The sequence below is a fragment of the Pristis pectinata genome, chromosome 25, assembly GCF_009764475.1.
Source record: "Pristis pectinata isolate sPriPec2 chromosome 25, sPriPec2.1.pri, whole genome shotgun sequence".
Classification (NCBI taxonomy): domain Eukaryota; kingdom Metazoa; phylum Chordata; class Chondrichthyes; order Rhinopristiformes; family Pristidae; genus Pristis; species Pristis pectinata.
The window spans coordinates 2131535-2153516 of NC_067429.1; the positions used below are offsets into that span (position 1 = coordinate 2131535).

The 21982-nt window shown below is 43.3% G+C and overlaps 1 protein-coding gene across 2 annotated transcripts in view; it reads right to left on the bottom strand.

Annotated features, from left to right (window-relative positions):
* LOC127582899 (ATP-citrate synthase) overlaps positions 1–21982 on the bottom strand; it is a 74438-nt gene that overhangs the window by 12941 nt on the left and 39515 nt on the right. For both annotated transcript variants that reach the window (XM_052038541.1, XM_052038540.1), the window contains 9 exons: positions 18962–19103; positions 18275–18443; positions 17341–17445; positions 10492–10688; positions 9752–9833; positions 6026–6136; positions 2795–2922; positions 2262–2355; positions 1268–1422 (listed from right to left, as the gene is read on the bottom strand). In XM_052038541.1, the coding sequence (XP_051894501.1) occupies positions 1268–1422; positions 2262–2355; positions 2795–2922; positions 6026–6136; positions 9752–9833; positions 10492–10688; positions 17341–17445; positions 18275–18443; positions 18962–19103 (1183 nt within the window). The remainder of the gene's footprint in view (positions 1–1267; positions 1423–2261; positions 2356–2794; positions 2923–6025; positions 6137–9751; positions 9834–10491; positions 10689–17340; positions 17446–18274; positions 18444–18961; positions 19104–21982) is intronic.

Sequence of the window (21982 nt, forward strand, 5' to 3'; positions counted from 1 at the left end):
CCCAGCAGAATGCAGCCACTGTTATGTTACATAATCTACATATTCAACAGGCAGGAGTAAAAGTCTCAGTTTTACTAAGACCCAGTGCTTATGAACAAGTGTCCCGCACTGTAGATAGTTGTTGCCTGGCCTCCGTTCTCCAGCTGTTGCATTTCCTCCCCGATGCACACCAAAAATAGGATTTACCAACTACTTCACTTACATTGTACATTTAAGTATCTCAGCCAAACAAAATTTGATACCAAATTAGAGAAATTAAGGATGGTGATCAAAATCTTGGTCAGAGGTAAATTTAAGGGATGATGTGAGGACAGGAGATGGAGGCTTGGTAGAGAACCAGAGATGTTTAGGGAAGGAGTTCCAGAGCAGAAGGCTAACGATAGAGCAATTAAAATTATAGAGTCCAAAGGGCAAAAATGGAGGAAAGTAGGCACCCTGGGGTTTGTAGGGAGAGAAGAGATACAAAACTAGGGAAGGAAAAAGCCATGGAGGGATCGGAGTTCTAAAAAATAGCAATGGTGGACCATGGGCCAACACTGATTGGTGAAGAGATGGGTGAAGAGTACTTTGGTGTGATTATGATACAGACAGCAGTATAACACAAGGCGAAGAGATTCTGAAATCAGGACTGATGGGTTGCCAGAGCAACGCAAATAAGGAGCTGCATCTTGATATTAAAATTTCTGTAAACACTGTCACAACTCTGCGAATAGAGCATGTCCATAAAGTCTACTAGTTGAGATATTGCAGAGGCTAGGGATGCTCACTCATGGGGGGGGGGGTTTGCGGGGAATAAGGCACCCAAAAGGTACACTTAGAGCAAGAGAGGAGTTATCTCTGTCTTGGCCACATCACTATAACAGATTATCTAACCATCACATTACAGCAGTAACGACACTACAAAAATATTCAATGGGATGTAAAAGTACTTTGGGACATCAGAGGCTCTTAATATCAGTCTCTCTTTAAAAAAGTCTGCATCATTTCAGTACTAATGTTACAAAGAGGGCAGGTATTCACAAGGATCAGTGATCAGCAAGCAACATCAGATAAGTTATGCAAATGGCCCAGTGCTTTTCTACGTAGAAATGGATAGTTGCTTCTTAATTGTTACCAATGAAAATCATCTCTCACCACACTTTATTTTGAACCTTCTGTGCACCCATCTTTGAACAAGGAACAGATAATAAATGCAGTTTTGTCAGCATCCCCAATAAAAGAGACTTATAGACTTGATTTGATAGGTAATATAAGGTGTACATCTCACCTTCTTTGGAACCAGAGCAAACCTAGGACACCTCCTAGGCCCATGTCCTCCTTGAAGATTTCGGTGATGGGCATTCCAGCATAGATCAGTTCCTGGCCCCTCTCATCACAAATGCTGGTCATGAAGGAAGCTGGTTTTCGAATCAAACCCAACTCCTGTGACACAGGAGATAAAACATAGGCCCAGAATCAGAATAAGGCCAGATGATCTGCATTTACAATGCTAACTATCCATTACAGTAACAATTAAAATATCTCACCAGGCCGCCAGTGTTCTATTTTATTTAAATATTGTAAACTCATTAGCTGCGGGTTTTTGCTGCCTATTGCAAGTTTGCACTGAGAGATGGGCCTCTGGAGATATTAAAATAATTTGAAATACATTAATTGCTTAAGCAATCTTTTCAAAATCCATCACCTTGGAGCCCAAGTTGAAATATCCGTCCATCCGGAATTAGACATACCGTGACATACACAAGCCTGTGAAAACGCACACTACCAGGTTCAAGAAAAGCCTCTAACCTGCTGTTATAAGACTCTTGAACAGACCTTTTGTATGATAAAGATGAACTCTTGACCTCAATCCACATTGTCAAGGCCCTTGCACCTTATTTGTCTACCCACACTGCACTTTCTCTGTAACTGTAACACTATAGTCTGCATTTTGTTATTGCTTTTCCCTTGTACTACCTTGATGTACTTACATTTTGAAATGCTCTCTATGGATTGCTTGCAAAACTATGTTTTTCATTGTATCTTGGTACACGTAACAATAATAAACCAATACATTTATCAACAGCAACAGAAAAATGTACACTGCTGGGAGATTTCCATTATTTGCAAAGTTTGGGGCAGATGAGATGCACTCGAATCCACCTAAAATTCACTGTCTTAAAAGAACATTATACATGCATCCATTACAAATAATCCTGATTATTAATGAAATGAAACACTGAAGAGGGATTTTGAACACAGCTACTGCATTGACCACTTACTCTTGCCCAGGAGTAGTCCATTGGCACTGTTGGAGGGGGAACTTCTTGTGCAGGCACTATCACACCCTTAGCAACAAGGTCATCATAAACGGACCTGTCAAATTAAAGAAAGATTCCTCAAACAGCAGCACACTTGACAATTAGTCAGTTGATTACTCCACAAAATTTAATTCTACAAATTCTTCTCATTCCATCTGTTCCTTTGAAGAATACCAATCCTATCCTCTCCTGGTACAATCCAGAGGAAGGGTCTTTACCCGAAATGGTGACTGTTCATCTCCCTCCACAGATGCTGCCTGACCCACTGAGTTCCTCCACAAGTTTAGTTTTTTTGGTCCAGATTCCAGCATCTGCTCTCATGTCTCCCTATTACCATACTGTTCACTCCAGTCTCCAAGCCTCACCCTTACTTCTCTGGGAGCCCCCCACAGCTGGTGGATTACCCCGCACACAGATTCAATTTTAAGTTTGTCAACTCTCCATCACTGCCCTTTGAGTTGCTGCCTCTAAGCACCCAAAAGCAAAGCTCTTACTTGATGACCTCTCCCAGCTCATCGAAGTTCCTTGGTACAATGGCCCCAATCTCCCTCAGAGCCTGGTTCTTTGCCACTGCTGTTTCAGAATTTTCATTAGCACAGGCACCAGCGTGACCAAACTGTACCTGTGTGGTGGGAAAACAAAGAAAAAAAACAGCATGAAAGATAGCTACTTGGACAAGAAACAAGAAATGACTCCCATTGCTTCAAATTATAGACCTACATTTGATCGTCGAAAACAGCCAATGGATTTATTTGGTTATACTGCACTGCATGCTTTAGAATGTTTGTTCACCAAGTGTGCCTCACCAAAAGAGTTTATTACAAGAAACAAACGCAGCAGTGGGCCATTCAGCTTCTTGAGCCTGTTCCACCAATCAACACGATGATGACTGAGCTTCTAGGGTACAGAGTTCCAAATACTCACCAGCCTTTAAATAAAAACATCTTTCCTCATTTCAGTCCTAAGTGGCCTATCATTTGAGACTGGTGACCCTTAGCTCTGGACTCCTCAGCCTGGCGAAACATCCTCTCTGTAACCCTAACTAGTTACACGTCTTTAAGAATTCTGTACATTTCAGAGAGGTCACCTCATTCTTCTAAACCCTGAAGAAATGCACTGCCCACTCACTCTCCCTTTATTTAACAGACCTACCATCCCCGGAACCAATCTTCAGAGCACTCCAGCTCAATGCAAGTATATCCTTCTTTAGGAAAGGAGATCAAAATTGTACATAACATTCTAGCTATGCTCTCACCAAGGCCATACATAACTGCATTAAGACACATTTACTCTGATACTAAAATTCTCTTGCAATAAAAGCCAACATACCATTTCCCTTCTAACTGCCTGCATTTACATGTTAGCTTTCAGGGACTCACGTACAAGGACACCTAGGTCCCTTTGAATGTCAATACTTCCTAATATTGCACCATTTAAAAATTACTCAATTTATTTTTTTTCCCTATCTAAGTGGATAACCTCTCATTTTTCTGCATTAGATTACATCTGCCATGTTGCCTCCTCAGTCAGCTCATCTATATCCTCTCAAAGCCTCTTTGCATCCTCATCATTATTGCTGATCCCACTTAGTTTTGTGGCATCAACAAACTTGAATACATTTGACCTCCTCAGCCAAATCATTGTATGGATTGTGAATAGGGGCCCCAAGCATCAATCCCTGATGTATCTTACTACTCATGGCATGCCAACCCAAGTTTATTCCTACCCTTTGTCTTCTCTCTTGAATCTCAATCTATTTGCCTCAGTCCACACTAGTATATTGTCCCAGTACCACATGCTTTAACTTTGTTCGGCATCTCATGTGGGACCTTACTGAAAGCCTTCAGTAGTACATTCACCTGCTCCCCTCGTCTACTCTACTGGATACAGCTTCAAAGGATGTCAGTAGAATAATCAAACATAAATCCATGCTGACTCTGCTCAGTGATATTTTCTAAGTGCTTTGATATTACATCTTTTAATATAGATCCCAGCATTTCCCCCAACTTCAGCTGCCAGGTTAACAGGTTAGCAATGGGGTTACATTTCCCAGTCTCCAACTTGCAGGAACCATTTCATAATCTACAGAATTTTGGAAAATGATTACTAGAACATCCACCATCTCAGGTGGCCAACTCTTTCAAAACTCTGGAAAACAGATTAAAGTCCTTGGGATTTATCAGTTTTCAGGTTCATTAAGTCGGCTGATAGTATTTCTTTTACTTCTTGATCTGCACTGGATTGTTGATTCTCCAATCTTGCTGGCAGATGTTGTGTGCTATCTACCATGAACACAGGCCAAAAGTATTTGATTGACTGCTTTGTTGTCTCTTATTCCCCATAATAAACCTCTCATCTGTGTCTGCAAGGGACCAATATTTACCTTTTGCTCATTTTTTCCCCTCTACGTACCTATAGAAGATCTTAAAGTCTGCCTTTTTGTTCCTCACTGGTTCACTCTCACTTTTTCCCCTCTTTTAACCATTTCTTGGTCATCCTTTTTTGAATTCTCATGCTCACAGCTTTTTCTGTCAAACTTAGAACCTTCTTCCTTCAATCAGATTTATGACCACTGACTAATGTCGTGAAATGTTGTTTGTGCGACCACTAATTTCTCCTGTAATACATGGTTTGACGTTCTTCCTGTTGTATCTTTAAGGAATGTACATTTGCTGCATATTATGCATTATTTATTGAAACATTAGTCATTCCCTGCCCTGTCACCCTTGAATGTAGTTTCCCAGTCTACCAAAGCCAACCCATTCTTTAATCTTCATAGTTTAAATCAGAAACCCCAATTTCATATTGAATCATATCACTATTAAACTTAAGATAAAATTCTATAGTCATTCATTAGGAGCTCTTTTACAACAATATTATTAATTTTCTTGTTGCACAGTACTAGATCTAAAAGAGCCCGTTTTTTCACATACTGATCTAGAAATCCACCTCATTCATCCTCTACACTGTTATTATTAATTTGGTTTGACCTGCTCAAAGTCCCCCATGGATAATGTATTACATCTTTATATTCTTTAGTTACACAGTGCCCTACATTGCTACCACTATCTAGAGACCTATACATAATTCCTACCAATGTTTTAAAAGTTTAAAAAAAACTGCAAATGATGGAAATCTGAAACAAAAACAGAAAATGCTGGAAAAACTCAGCAAGTCAGGCAGCATCTGTGGAAAGTCTAGTCTTATCCTACTTGCATATGGCTAGCCTGTCAGGCAAGTCTCACCATTAACAACTCATTATACAGGCCTAGTATCTCAATGTGCTGAAAACTGTTCCCATTAACACATTTTGAATCATTCTATCAGGCACTCCCTTTGTTACACATCATCGCCCACCGCCCCCCCCCCCCCCCCCCCCGAGCTTCCCTTCTGCTGAAAACCTACTTGCGCCCCTTAAATAAAAACAGAAAATGCTAAAAACACTCAGGTCAGACCACAACTGTGGGAAGCAAAACAGTTATCATTTCTTGTTGTGTACTGCTAGAAGTTTAGCAATCTGTCTTATTACCTGAGTATTTTGAAATTGTTTTTATTATTCCACATCACACCAAGCAAACTACCGTCCACCATTAATGCCTGCAAGTGAGACTCAACTTGTACTATTTTGGGACAGTACGCAAATAAATACTTCCCCACCTTCATCCTAAATTTGTTTTACTCCTTTACAGTAGGTTATCAGAATATCTGCAATGACTGACACTTACCTCAGAGGCAAACATTGTCGCACAAGTACCAATGCACCAAATAACAACAGGTTTTGTAATTCGCCCTTCTTTAATCCCTGTACAGATCTTGTACTCCTCAGTTCCGCCAATCTATAAAGAGATTTTGGTTAGATGGTCCTTTCAATCCTCAAATTGTGATATACATCTGTAAAATTCCAGTTCCCTTGCACTAACATCTTTACAAGCACGCCAAACACCAGGACCAAGTGTGAACAGTTGTTGGGGCAGGTCTTAAGAGTCAGATTCTACAGCATGAAAATCAGGCTCTTCAGCTCACCATGCTGATGGCCATCTACACCAATCCTATTTACAATCACTTAGCATGTAGACATCTATACCTTGGCAATTCAAGTGCTCGTCTAAATACTACTTAGAAGTTGTGATGGTTTTTTGCCCCCACCACTCTCTTAGACAGCGTGTTTAAGATTCCTTCTGACTGAAAGCAAAATATCTTCCTCAGATCCCCTCTAAACCTCTTACCTTAAACAAATGGCCTCTGGTCTGCCCTGGGGAGAAGTTTCTTACTATCTATCCTATCTATAGGAAAGTTGAGTGACAATGGCACCAATTGCCAGTACATGGGAAGGAGCTGGAACGTACAAACACCAATGACAGGGGCATAGTCAATTGCCAGTTTTGTTCAGTGACTGTAATTATTTGTTCTATGCTTTGCTCATGTTACTTCATGCCACTTCTGAACAAGCAATTTCCCCCTTGAGATGCAATCTTTTGGGGATGCCTAATTAAGGCCAATCTACATCTTATAAAGGCCATGGCACTTTTCAAAAAAGGAACAGGGAGCTCTCCCAATATTTATTCTTGCATAAAACCCCTAAAATGAACCTTTGTCACATCATTGGCATGTGTCAGATCTTGCTGTATATAGTTGGCTTTCTTTTGTGGTCGAACATCAGAATCAGGTTTATTATCACTGATATATGTTGTGAAATTTGTTGTTTTGCAGCAGAAGTGCAGTGCAAGACAAAAATTATGATGTTACAAAAAAAAATAAATAGTGCAAAAGAGGAAAAACGAGGTAGTGTTCATGGACTGTTCAGAAACCTGATGCTGGAGGGGAAGAAACTGTTCTTAAAACACTGAGTGTGGGTCTTCAGGCTCCTGTACCTCCTCCCCAGTGGTAGTAATGTGAAAAGGGCACGTCCCAGATGGTGAGGGTCCCTAATGCCAGATGCCGCCTTCGAGGCACCGCCCCTTGGAGACGTCCTCTATGGTGAGGAGGGTTGTCCCTGTGATGGAGCTGTCCGAGCCTCTTTCAATCCTGCATATTGGAGCCTCCATACGAGGTGGTGATGCAACCAGTCAGAATGCTCTCCACTGTACATCTGTAGAAATTTGCAAGAGTCTTTGGTGATATACCAAACCTCCTCAAACTCCTAATGAAGTAGAGCCACTGTGCCTTCTTCGTGACTGCATCAAAGTGTTGGGCCCAGGATAGATCCTCTGAGATGTCGACAGCAAGGAACTTGAAGCTGCTCACCCTTTCCACTGCTGACCTCTCAATGAAGATTGGTGTGTATTCTCTCAACTTCTCATTCCTGAAGTCCACAATCAATTCCTTGGTCTTGCTGACATTGAGTGCGAGTTTGTTGTTGCGACCCCACTCAACCAGCCCATCTATCTCACTCTTGTATGCCTCCTCATCGCCGTTTGAGATTCTGCCAACAATACTGGTGTCATCGGCAAATTTATAGATGGTGTTTGAGCTGTGCCTAGCCACACAGTCATGAGTATAGAGAGAGTAGAGCTAAGCATGCATCCTTGCGGTGTGCCTGTGTTGAATGTCAGTGAGGAGGAGATGTTATTACTGATCTGCACCAACTATGGTCTCCTGATAAGGAAATCAAAGATGCAGCCGCAGAGGGAGGTAAAGAGACCCAGGTTTTGAAGCTTGTTGATTAATACTGAGAGGATGATGATGTTGAATGCAGAGCTGTCATCTATAACAGCAGCCTGACGTATGTCTTATTGGTCACATGTACATCGAAGTACATCTTTTTGCGTAGAGTGTTCTGGGGGCAGCCTGCAAGTATCGCAACTCTTCTGGTGCCAACATAGCATGCCCACAACTCCTAACCTGTATGTCTTTGGAATGTGGGAGGAAACCAGAGAACTGGAGGAAACCCATGCAGACACGGGGAAAATGTACAAACTCCTTGCAGACAGTGGCGGGAATTGAACCCGGGTCACTCCAAAGCAGAGTGGAGAGCCAGTGAGATTGCATCTGCTGTAGATCTGTTGTGGCAGTAGGCAAATTGCAACAGGTCCAGGACCTTGCTCAGGCAGGAGTTAATTCTAGCCATAACAAACCTCTCAATGCACTTCATCACAGTAGATGTGAGTGCCACTGGGTGATAGTCATCGAGGGAGCTCACCCTGCTCTTCTTGGGCACCGGTATGATTGATGCCCTTTTGAAGCAGGTGGGAACCTCTGACTGCAATGGTGAGAGTATGACATGGCAATGCCATTTCAAAATGAGTGCATTTTTGAAGCACTGCAGGGCATCATGAAGTAGTAAGTGATGCTTTATTAAACATTACAGATTCCAGAGAGAACTAACTTCACAAATCTAACAGCTGAGTGTCCTGGCAGCTGAGAGTCAGCAGCTTTAAACTCCTGGGCATTAACATATCGGATGACCTGTTCAGGGCCCAGCACATAGCTGCAATCATAAGGAAAGCGCGCCAGCTTCTTTACTTTCTTAGGAGGTTAAGCAGGTTTGGTTCGTCACTGAACACTCTAACAAACTTCTACTGATGTACTGTTGAAAGTATCCTGACTGGTTGCATCATGGCTACTGCAATTCAAATGCACAGGAATGCAAGAAGCTGCAGAGAATAGTGGACCCTGCCCAATACATCACAGGCACATCCCTCCCCACCATCGGGAGTGTCTACAGGAGGTGCTGCCTCAAGGCGGCAACATCTATCAAAGATCCCCACCGTTGTGGCCAGGCCATCTTCTCACAGCTATCACCGGGTAAGAGATACAGAAGCCTCAAGTCCCACACCACCAGGTTCATGAATAGCTACTTCCCTTCAACCATTCAGTTCTTGAACCGACCAGCAAAACCCTAATCACTATAGTCTAGCAACACTATGATGACTTTGCACTAAAATGGACTTTGTTTTTATTTGTTCTAATTGTGTTTTTCTTGTAAAGAAATTGTGTATATGTTTAATTTATGTTTTTCTTGTGAATGCTGCTTATATGATGCTATGTGCCTGTGTTGGTGCTGCAGGTAAGTTTTTCATTGCACCTGTGCACACATGTACTTGTGCAGATGACAATAAACTCAGTTCAACTTGACCTAGACAGGTTACTCAAATCATTACTTGCACATAAATAATTTTCATTTCAGTCTATTTCATCTCTCAAAACCCTCCTAAAATAATGTGAACTAAGAAACAAAACATGAGTGGGGAAAACAGATTTTTTGAAATAATCAATCTTTTGCCTTGTGTGAAAAGTTAAAAACTACTGAGGTTTATGACAAATAAAAATATTACTTCACTTTGAGCAAAATAACCTCCTTAAACCCAAATATCACCTCTGCCATTAGTGCTACAGCAAAGGCATTAACTAGTAATATTTTAGTTTCTTTTCTAGCGCTATGATGATCACAGCTTTCCACTAGCTAGTCACTTGAATACCACCTTAGACTGCTTCCTTCCAGAGTTACTTACCTCACCAAGGACAACAATCATTTTAACTCCAGGTGTGTCCTGGTAACGCAAGACGTGGTCCATGAAGGTGGATCCTGGGTATCTGTTGAAGAGGCAAATGACAGTCATAGTCAACAGATCAAAATTAATCTGAGAAAATCGTAATGTGCAGTAAATGGGGTGGGGTTGTGGTTTATAAAGCAATGTAGCTAGTGAGAGACGGACCAGAGAACTTTCCCAACGCAGGAGAACCAGCAGTGAATACTGAGCCATGCTATCATAGGGAGATTCAGGAGTTGGCATTGTGTGTTATTGGTAAATATGTCATGTGAAAATGGGTTTGCAGAAATCGATCATCAAAAAGTGGAGCTCTGATGATGACCTTCACAAAATTAATCATGGGACATCAGGAAGTACACTTGAATTAGGCAGAATATTGAGTGGGGGGGTGGGGGGGTGTGAAAACAAAAGAGAAGTGAAGTGTTGAAGGAACATTCTCCATATTGTTACAGCATTGCTACGTTACAGCACCATCCAGTGACGAACGACTGCATCACATTGCTCACTGGTTTTGCAACTGCCTTTCATTAAATTAACTGAATGATGACACAGCATTGTTAACGAAAGCATTTAATAAGCAGCAGGCAAGCTGCGACTAAACTACTACTTCAGCTGGGATCAGTTAGTAGTGGCTCTTACTGAGGGGGCCCAAGGGCAGCTCTCACAGCTCTTCAAACAACTGAACTGCCTATTGTCCTTACCGATCACCGCCAATAGCAACTCCTTCATAGACCCCATCGGTGGTTCTGGAGATGATGTTGTTGAGCTCATTTGACATTCCACCTGACCGAGACACGTATGCCACACTGCCAGGACGATATAGCTTAGAGGCCAGGATATTATCCAGCATTCCCCCTGTGTTGCCAATCTTATAGCAGCCTGGCTTGATGCCACCTACCTGAAATGTCAACATTACGAACTATTAAACACAAGTTAACCTGTTGTATAAATGAGTAATTTTCCATTTTCTTTTTCTCCTGTCACAAAGGAACTGAGTCATGGTGTGTAGCCCCATGGGCACTCTCCAGTGCTTTGCCAGATGGCATTTCCACAAGCAAGCTTACACAGCAAATACTGGCAAACCATTCAACCGAGGGAGCCATTATTTCTGTAGATTTGAGTTTTCCATGTACAGTGATCAAGAACTATGCCTGCTTTCTGCATTTCCTCTTTACCCAGTGGCACTGCAGGCAATTCAGGCATCTTGACTAGCTGCCTCAGCCGAAATAAGCTCGCTTGCAAAGACATGAAATAACCAGCATTAAACTAACACAAAACAACAAAGAAGGCACCCTTCTCCAGTGAAAACAAATTGCATTGCTGAAAATATAGATCAAGGAAAAATACTAGGGAATGATTGAAGTCATTGAACAAGAATGTGACAGGTAATTAAATATGAGTGTTCTGGGCTTTGGCTCAAGGGGCTTTGGCGTAAAGGAGCGAGGAAAGGTAGGTGACTTGAGTTAAGGAAGGATTATGAGTGCGGTATCCTGTACTCAGTGTCAGATGTGGGAGTTCCCGGAGTCTCCCTGCCTCCGGGAGGGCTACATCTGCACCCAGTGTGTCAAGCTGCAGCTCCTGAGGGACAGTGTTAGGGAACTGGAGATGCAGCTCGATGACCTTCGTCTGGTTAGGGAGAGTGAGGAGGTGATAGGAGTTATAGGCAGGTGGTCACACTGGGACCATCGGAATCAGGCAATTGGGTCACAGTCAGGAGGGGGAAGCAAAAGGGGAAAGGGAAGAGACAGTTACTAGAGAGTACCCCTGTGGCTGTAGCCCTTGACAATAAGTACTCCTGCTTGAGTACTGTTGGGGGAGACAGCCTACCTGGGGGAAGCAACAGTGGCAGTGTCTCTGGCACAGAGCCCGGCCCTGTGGCTCAGATGGGTAGGGAAGGAGTGAGGAGGGCACTAGTGATAGGGGACTCTATAGTTAGGTGGGCAGACAAGTGATTCTGTGGACTCAGGAAAGTAACTCAGAAGGTAGTTTGCCTCCCAGGTGCCAGGGTCCGGGATGTTTCGGATCGCGTCCAAGGTATCCTGAAGGGGGAGGGAGAACAGCCAGAGGTTGTGGTACATATTGGTATGAGGTCCTGAAAAGAGACTATAGAGAATTAGGAAGGAAGTTGAGAAGCAGGACCTCAAAGGTAGTAATTTCTGGATTACTGCCTGTGCTAAGCGACAGTGGGTATAGGAACAGAATGAGGAGGAGGTTAAATGTGTGGTTGAGGGATTGGAGTAAGGAGCAGGGATTCAGTTTTCTGGATCATTGGAGCCTCTTTTGGGGCGGGTTCAGAGGACGGGTTGCACTTGAATCCCAGGGGGACCAACATACTGGCGGGGAGGTTTGCTAAGGCTACTGGGGAGAGTTTAAACTAGAATTGTTGGGGGGTGGGATCCATACTGGAGAGACTGGGGAGGAGGTGTTTGGCTCTCGAGTGGAGGAGGCTAGGAGTGGGTGACGTGGGCAGGTGATAGAGAAGGGACGTGTTCGGACAGGCTTGAGATGTGTCTATTTTAACGCAAGGAGTGTTGTGAACAAGGCGGATGAGCTTAGAGCTTGGATCGATACTTGGAGCTATGATGTGGTGACCATTACGGAGACTTGGATGGCTCCGGGGCTGGAATGGTTGATTCAAGTGCCGGGTTTTAGATGTTTCAGGAAGGGCAGGGAGGGAGGCAAGAGAGGTGGGGGAGTGGCACTGTTGATCAGAGATAGTGTCACAGCTGCAGTAAAGGTGGACGTTGTGGAGGGATTGTCTACGGAGTCTCTGTGGGTCAAGGTTAGGACCAGGAAGGGGTCGATAACGGTGCTGGGTGTTGTTTTTTTTTGTACAGGCCACCCAATATTGACAGGGTTATTGAGGAGCAGATAGGGAAGCAGATCCTAGAAAGGTGCGAGAATAACAGAGTTGTGATGGAGGATTTTAATTTCCCAAACATCAATTGGCATTTCCAGACAGTGAGGGGTTTAGATGGGGTGGAGTTTGTTAGGTGTGTTCAGGAAGGGTTCTTGACACAGTATTTAGATAGACCTACAAGAGGAGAGGCTGTGCTTGATTTGATATTGGGTAATGAACCTGGTCAGGTGTCAAAAGGAAGGAACTTAAGAAAGAGATTAGGAGAGCCAGAAGGGGACATGAGGCGGCCATGGCGGGCAGGATCAAGAAAAACCCCAAGGCGTTCTACAAGTATGTGAAGGGTAAGAAGATGAAATGCGAAAGGATAGGGCCTATCAAGTGCAGCAGTGGGAAAGTGTGTATGGATCCCGAAGGAATAGCGGAGGTACTTAATGAATACTTTACGTCAGTACTCACCATGGAAAAAGATCTGGGGGGATTGTAGTGGGGACTTGCGGTGGCCTGAAAAGCTTGAGCATGTAGGTATTAGAAAAGAGGTGGTGCTGAAACTTTTGGAAAGCATCAAGTTAGATAAGTCACCAGGACCAGATGAGATGTACCCCAGGTTGCTGTGGGAGGCGAGGGAGGAGATTGCGGAACCTCTGACGATGATCTTTGTGTTGTCCATGGAGACAGGAGAGGTTCTGGAAGATTGGAGGGTTGCAGACGTTGTTCCCTTATTCAAGAAGGGGAGTAGGGATAGCCCAAGAAATTATAGACCGGTGAGTCTTACCTCAGTGGTTGGTAAGCTGATGGAGAAGATCCTGAAAGGCAGGATTTATGAACATTTGGAAAGGTTTAATATGATTAAGAATAGTCAGCATGGCTTTGATTGAATTTTTTGATGTACTAAGCACATCGATGAAGGGAGAGCAGTAGATGTAGTGTATATGGATTTCAGCAAGGTGTTTGATAAGGTACCCCATGCAAAGCTTATGGAGAAGGTGAGGAGACATGGGATCCAAGGGGACATTGCAGTGTGGATCCAGAACTGGCTGGCCCACAGAAGGCAAAGAGTGGTTGTTGAGGGGTTGTATTCTGAGTGGAGGTCGGTGACCAGTGGTGTACCTCAGGGATCTGTACTGGGACCCTTACTATTTGTGATTTTTATAAATGACCTGGATGAGGAAGTGGAGGGGTGGGTTAGTAAGTTTGCAGATGACACGAAGGTTGGGGGTGTTGTGGATAGTTTGGAGGGCTGTCACAGAGGGATGTAGATAGGATGCAGAGTTGGGCTGAGAAGTGGCAGATACAGTTCAACCCAGATAAGTGTGAAAGTGGTTCATTTTGGTAGGTCAAATATGTTGGCAGAATATAGTCTTAATGGTAGGACTCCTGGCAGTGTGGAGGATCAGAGGGATCCTGGGGTCCAAGTCCATAGGACTCTCAAAGTGGCGGCGCAGGTTGACTCTGTGGTTAAGAAGGCATATGGTGTATTGTCCTTCATCAATCGGGGAATTGAATTTAGGAGCCGTGAGGTATTGTTGCAGCTATATAGACCCCACTTGGAGTATTGTGCTCAGTTCTGGTCACCTCACTACAGGAAAGATGTGGAAGCCATAGAGAGGGTGCAGAGGAGATCTACAAGGATGCTGCCTGGAATGCAGAGCATGCCTTTTCTCCTTGGAGAGACGGAGGATGAGGGGGGACCTGATAGAGATGTATAAGGTGATGAGAGGTATTGATAGGGTAGATAGTCAGAGGCTTTTCCCCAGGGCTGAATTGGTGGCCACAAGAGGACATAGGTTTAAGGTGCTGGGGAGTAGATATAGAGGAGATGTCAGGGGTAAGTTTTTTTTACTCAAAGTGGTGAGTGCAAGGAATGGGCTGAGTGGTGGAGGCTGATACGATAGGGTCTTTCAAGAGACTGTTAGACAGGTACATGGAGCTGAGTAAAATAGAGGGCTATGGGTAAGCCTAGTAATTTCTAGGGTAGGGACATGTTCAGCACAGCTTTGTGGGCTGAAGGGCCTGAATTGTGCTGTAATTGTTCTATGTTCTATGAATGATCCGGATGGACTCCAAAGCAACCTGGTTATGTCAATCAGATTAGAAAGATCATCAATGCCCTAAATCATGGTGGAAGTGATAAACAAATGAAAATTATCTGGGTTATAACTGCGAAAGCCCAAAGCCAAAGAACTATTTTCTTTCTGTAGGCAGCCTAACGATGCGGACATTTGTAATCTTGATTCATTTACTATTCCCACCTCTTCTTCCCTGCAACTGGTTATTTAATCTCTGATATAATCAGAGTCGTACTCCTTACCATTCTGTCACAGACCATTCCTTTTGTTCTTTACTCCCTCCCATTTTCCTTGTGTTTCTGCTTACAAACAGTTACATCCCTTCGTCTTTTCCAGTTAGGATGCAAGATAGTCAACCTGAGATAGCAGCCCTCTTTCTCTCCCCACAGATGCTGCCTTATCTAAGTATTTCTAATCGGTTTTAGGTTAGTTTAATTTCAGATTTCCAGAATCCACAACATGCTGTTTTTGGTTAACCCCTTGCTCACTGAGGGATACTTGCTGCTCTGAAGGTCATTGTCTGGATTTACGTCTCCAGATGTGACAGCTCGATGGATGGCTACAGTGTAGCAATAGACAGTCAGAGACCTTCCCTCTTTTACCTACCATACTCACCTCTGATAATAAAATTAGTTTCAGTGTTCTCATTCATGTGCGCATGCAGGGTGGAAAGAGCAGAACCGTAGCATTTACAAGCCAGGCGTTCTTTTCACTAATATCCCATCCAAAAAGGAATAGCATTCTCCCCAAGGAGATGAGAACAAAGGGAGTTTCAATCAATTACTGGTAGTTTTCAACAGTCTGGCTGCAATTAGAGAATCACTTCTCTGATACAGCACCAGTCTCTGAGCTGGAACAAAGCTGGAACACTAACAAACTCAACGAGCATCAGTGAAGTGACTCTTATCCAGCTGTGGCAATAACAGTTTCTTCTACTTCTGGAAACAGAACACTCAGTGCAAATGTTTCTAAAATAAGCTCGACAGAAGGAGATAAATAAAGCAAGTTAATTTACATGTAATGAGGAAACCTAGAAAAATCCCGAGGCATCAAAGCAAAGTTAGATGAGCATAAACCCAGTAGCTTCCTGAGCGGCCACCCCCCCCCCCCCACCAAAACTATTTTCTCAACAGGGTACAGCACTAAAGTGTTATTATACATTGAAACTATTTGCATTGAATAACACTCTTATGATGCATACATCTGCCAACTAGACACAAGACTACAGAAGAAAAGGAAATTGGATAAATATCTCATAGCAAACATTGGACAACAGGGAAAGAGCAGAGGAGTGGGGCTAACTGTGTCGCTCTTCCAAGAGCACAATGGATCAAATGGCTCTCTCCTGTCCAGTACCATCCCATGGAATACCCATTAAGAGGAGATCCCACTATTCTAATCAAGGCAAAGTTGCGCATCAGGAAGATACTTTAAAAAGGGCACAAAAATGCTCGTACAAGTTAGCAACACGAGTAGGCAACTCAGCCCATGAATCTGCTCTACCAGCTAATGGATGGTAATCTGATTGTAACATCACCTTCATAATCCTGCCTACTCCTGGTAACCTTTCACTTCTTGCCTATCGAGAATCTATCTCTACATCAAAAATATTCAAATTCTCCTTGGAGAGGAGGAAGTTAAGGGGGACATGAATGAGGTATATAAAACTAAGGGGGAAAAATAGAATAGACTGCAGGAAACTGCCCACCCCTCCCCTCCCTCCCCCCCCACCATGTCAGACAAGAGTATGATCAGGGGAAAGAGATTCAGAGGAAATACAAGGGGGACCTTTATCATCCAGAGAATGGCAGGTACTTGGAATGCAGTGCCTGAGAGAGTTGCTGAAGCAGGGTTGCTGACAACATTTAATAAGTCTCTGGAGGAGCAGTTGAATCATGTGTATAGAAGAGTTCAGGCCAAGTGCTGGGTAGTGGGATTAGTGCAGCTGGGTCCCCACTGGTCAGCATGGATGTGGTGGACCGAGTGGCCTGTTTTCCTGCTGTACATTTCTATGACTCTATGAATTACAGCCCACAGCAAGAATTTTGCCTTATCTAAAGAGGATAACCCTTTAAACAGAGGCCACTAGTTTTAAATTCTTCCATAAAAGAAACATCCTTTACATATTCACCCTGTCAAGACTCCTCCAGATCTTATTTGTTTCAATCGTCCCCTCACTCTTCTAAACCCCAGCAGATCCAAGCCTTGTTTTTCCATTTTACCTCATCAGACAACCTGCCTAGTCGAGGTATTAGTCGACTTAACTTTCCCCAAACTATTTCAAATGCATTAACATCCTTCTTTAAATGAGGCCAGTACTGTGCACAGTATTCCAGATGAAGTCTCACTAATGACATAAGTGAAGCATAATCTCCCGCGTTTTTGTATTCAGTTGCCCTGGCAATAAATGCTAACATTGATAGCTTTCCTGAGTACTCGCTGTACCAGCACATTAGCCTTTAGCAAATCATGCATTAGGATACACAATTCCCTCTCATCTCAGAGCTCTGTAGCCTCTCAGTTTATTAATTAGGCTTTTTTTCTAATTTCCCTTCTTTATCCCAATAATCTCCATTATCAGCTCCAAAGGCCCAGGTACGCCAAAAGCATCAATAATTTATTACCGTAGCTGGCCCAATGATGGTGACACCTTTCTCATCTGCCATCTTGATTAATCGCCTTGTCAATGCTTCAGGGATACCTTCAGCGATGATGGCAATTGTCCGAATCTACAACACATAGAACAGCACATGTATTGATATACCAAGATGGCAATCACAACCTCAAACTCTTTGGGAGCAGGGGTAGTGGTTGGGGAGTGGTGAGTAGTGGAATTCTAAACTACAACTGTTGTCCCATTTGTAATGGCCTTGGTGTTACTCAGAAAATGCCCAGATCTGCAGACTGTTCTCAATTACCCCAAACAATGATGGCAGATGAAGGAGTGTGAAGTAACGCAGTAACCAATAAGATTATAGAGGTCCTCAGTTACAATGCTCTCCTAAACCTCTGGCTGTAACTCCCTATCTGAGCTTAAAAGTATTTGCAGAACCATAACTATTGTCAGGAAACTAGGAAGAGGAGGAAAACCTACGGACAGATGGCCGTCAGCCCCAAACCTGTTCTTCCTTTTATTAGATTATGGACAATTAGCAAAGGATTCAGCAAAAATAAAAAAGGCCAAATTGAAATAAATCTCATTACATTGTTTTGTACTCAGGTCCTTTCTGAGAAAGGATCCTCAGGAAAATCATTAAAACTGAACTCAATTTATTTACTACAGCTTGTGTCTATAGTACAAACCCTTTGTAAGTGGCATACAAATTAAACGTTATATGTTATTGTTGGGCAAGGGAGAAAGGGGAAAAAAAACTTGCATTTCTCAGATGAGACAGCTCAAGTGAAGTTTTGGTACACGTGGGGAAGAATGGCCTCATTCCGCATAGTAGGATTAAAGGAATTTGTGAATTTAAAGAACAAACCAGAATGCCAAAATATCTAGAGTAGCTTAGTTCACATTTTAGCTACAGCACTTGAAGGTAAGTGAAAACAACAGACCTGGGGGAAGCTCATGGTTTCCACGGTGCTGTCATACGCCGAGCGCAAGGAGGCAAAGTTAATGAGAACATCCACCTCTGGATGCTTCTTCAGGGCATCAGCCATGTTCTTGTAGACAGGAATGAGGATTTCTTTATGACCCCAATAGAACTTCTGCTTGTGGTCACCACTATGGAGACAGGAGACAGGAAGCAGTTAACATGAGAGGTAGGCACACTCCATCAACCGGTAAATATACCCTAGTAAAGACTATCATTTAAAAGTGGCAGCAGACTTTTGTTTTAAATGTTACCTGACGCAAGACCCCAATTTTACCACAGGGTGGGATCTTTCTATGCAAGTAGCCAAGGTAAGCAAAAAACTCAGTGATCTAAACCCCTGCAACTGATGCCATTTCTAGAACATGGCAGAAGTTACTACCTAACCAGCAGGCAGTAGGTGGCCTCTGCCAGGAACCCATGGAAACACAACAGAGTCACCAGTAACTGGTCATTTGGCAGGGGAGACATTGAAGATACAGCCATTGCACTCAAATGAAAACCAATTAGTGACTTCTAGACACATTAAGGCACCAAGACTTCCAATGGATGCCCTTTATTTTGGTGTTATATCAGACAAGTCAATGCCTAGAATGCACCAAACTTGAAGGCTACAGACAGGGGTGGGGAGGTTAGGAAGCATACTTACGTGAAGGGGTAAACCATGGCTGAAACAGATGGCTCATCCCGTGAACAGACATAGTCGAAGTCCAACATTCCTTGCACAGCTCTGGTTTGCATCCCCCAGATAATGGACTTGGTGTGGCGACTGAACAGAGTGGTGGCTTTACCTGTAAGCCAATAACATGGTAAGTGACTCATGGGTACTTATCATGAGGAAATCTAATGAAAAGGTAGGATGCAAATCCACAACAGGGAAAGCAGGATGGGAGAGCACGCTGGAGAAGCAATCAAAGTTTCACTAACAGGAAATCCGATGATAAGAGTTGAATATTACAAGGGCATAAATAGCAACAACTGACCACTTCAAGGATTTTCAAAATCAAACAATAGCCTTTTGGCCCCAAAGCCCTCCATGACCGATTAATGATTACACATAGTTTACTCCATCCCTCAAAAAATAAATTATTAGAACCCTATCAAATTTTCAGGTACCTTTCAGAGGAAACCAGGCACAATCTCATGATTTAGTGACAAAAGCAATATTCTTTGGAAATACAAATTGTATGAATATTGTTCCCGGTTTTAAACTGAATGCCTGGACACGTCATTCAGCACAGGTAGAGTAAAGGGAAAGATCTTCCAGGTCTGGCATCAAGGAAACACTTGTAGATCCAAAAGAACAGAAAGATTTTCAAATACCTTACCAATAAAATTTCTGATCAGGTAGGGCTTTTTTTTTTGAGTCAGTGTTGGATCGTCAGAGTGGAGAGAAGTGGAGGCCAGGAAGAAGGTGCAGTGAGAAAAGAGACAAGGGGCAAACATTTTTAAACAATGCACCACAGTGGCCTGACATCACTAGTTGACAACTGACCGGGGTGTCCAAGCCTTATGTTTGTGGTTCACTTAGATTTGTATTTAAACTTTGAAAGGACTACAACTCTTTGTGTACATTGATAGAAGGTAATGATCAAGCTAGGGGTTTATCCACCAATGAAGGAGCAGTGTGGTGGTCGGCTCTTTTCCTATCAAATTCAGAACAGGACAAACCAGAGACAGTGATAAGTGCAAGCAGACCAGAATTCCCTAGTTATCCAGCATTAGGCTGCTGGGGCTCAAGATAAAACTGACCCACAGACTACAGGTTTGGACACCACTGCAGAAGGGTAGCTATTGCTGTAAAGCACATTCAAGCTTCCACTATGACATATGACCACTCCCTGCTACTCAAGCTAATGTGAAATAGCTGAGTGAAATGCACTACCTCAGCATTCCAGAGAAAACTTACTCATCCTGTTGTCTTCAGGAACAGTACATGGAACCCTGAGGTAAAATGGATTTTCTGCCATTTTAGAAACAATTTGTAAAGGAGAGGGAGTAAGAAATTATTTTGCCGTACGTTGCTGGGTATTTTAAGTGCCATTAAGACACAGTTATCAAACAATTCAAACAATTCCTTGGCTTTTGCAGGCAATTTTACATTTACATCAGTTTCAGGCAAGAAATGTTGGCTCCCCAATATCACCCTCAATCATTTACACAAGGTTTTGTTAAGTACTGGTGATAGCTTCAAGCACTGTGAAAAATACCTATGTACTGCCATGGAGCACTGCATCAAGCTATCTGTCAAACAAAAAAATCTGGCCAGTGGACTTTAAGGTTCAAGGAACCTCGGAAGGGGAAAAAATATAGATACCAGATGTAAAAACTTGGGAGGAGGCCTTCAGAAAGTAGAATTTCTCCAAATACTTTGGGAGGCATATATGGTGATTGTGACCAGATTTCTTTATAGATATTAGAAGAGTGATTCACTGATAACAAAAAAATGGATCTCCACAATACCGAAGTGCCAGGCTACCTGGAAAAAAGCTCAATGATTGCACTAATGACCCACTACGTTTGGAACTTGCCAAGGATGCTGTTACATGTAAAAGCTATAACTCACAGCACAGGGGACAGCTCCAAAGTAACTGTATGCATGTAAGATCACATTATTCAATTAAGCAGACAGCTAGGAGACACAACAGACTGCAGGTGCTATAATCTGTGGCAAAAATCTGCTGGAAGAGCTCAGTGGGTCAAGCAGCATCTGTGGATAGTTGACGTTTCAAGTCGAGACCCTGAATCAGGACTGAGAGCAGAGAGAGGCAATCGTCAGTATAAAGAGGTAAGAGGGAGGGGTAAGGCAGGGGCTGGTAGGTGACAGGTAGAACTGGGTGAGGAGGGGGATGATAGGCAGATGGGGAGGGGGAGGGTTGGAGCTGGGAGACAGCTGCTGGTGGGGAGACAAGGAAAAAAAGAGAAAGGGTAGATGGAGCCAGGTGAGGGGACGGTAGAGGCTGAAGATGCTGCAATCTGATAGGTATGGAAGGTGATGTGGAGCAGATAAGGAAGGGATGATGGGCAGATAGAACCAGTAAGGAGAGGGGAAGGGAACCCATGGGTATAGTGGGTGATTGGCAGATGGAGGAGGGGAAAAACTGGGTGGATCAGAATGAGAGAGAAAGCAGCAAAGGGAGTGCGAGATATCTGCAATTGGAAAATTCAATATTCATACCACTGAGTTGTGGACCACCCAGGCAGAATTTGAGATGTTGTTCCTCTAGTTTGCATTGGGCCTCACCCTGGCAGTGGAGAAGGCCAAGGATAGACATGTCAGTGTGGGAATGAGAGGTGAAACAGCATGCAACTTGAAGCTCAGGATGGCCATCGCGAAGAGAGTTCAGGCACTCTGCGAATCAGTCGTCCAGTCTGTGCTTGGTCTCACCAGTGAGGAGGCTGCCACATCAGGGGGAGCACCAATGAGGTTGGATGAGGTGCATGTGAATCTTTCCCTCACTTGGAATAGACAGCATTTTCCAAACTGCCACGCTGACTGAATTTATCAGGACCATCATCTAATAAGGCTTGGATCTAATGGTCTAAACCAATAACCTAAACTTTCCAAAACAAACAAAGTAACAAAGCAGGAAAGTGAGAGTGCATGAGAGCAAGTGTTCAAAGACTGGCAGTCAGAAGGGAAAATGGACAGTGAGCAACTGCCTGGAAA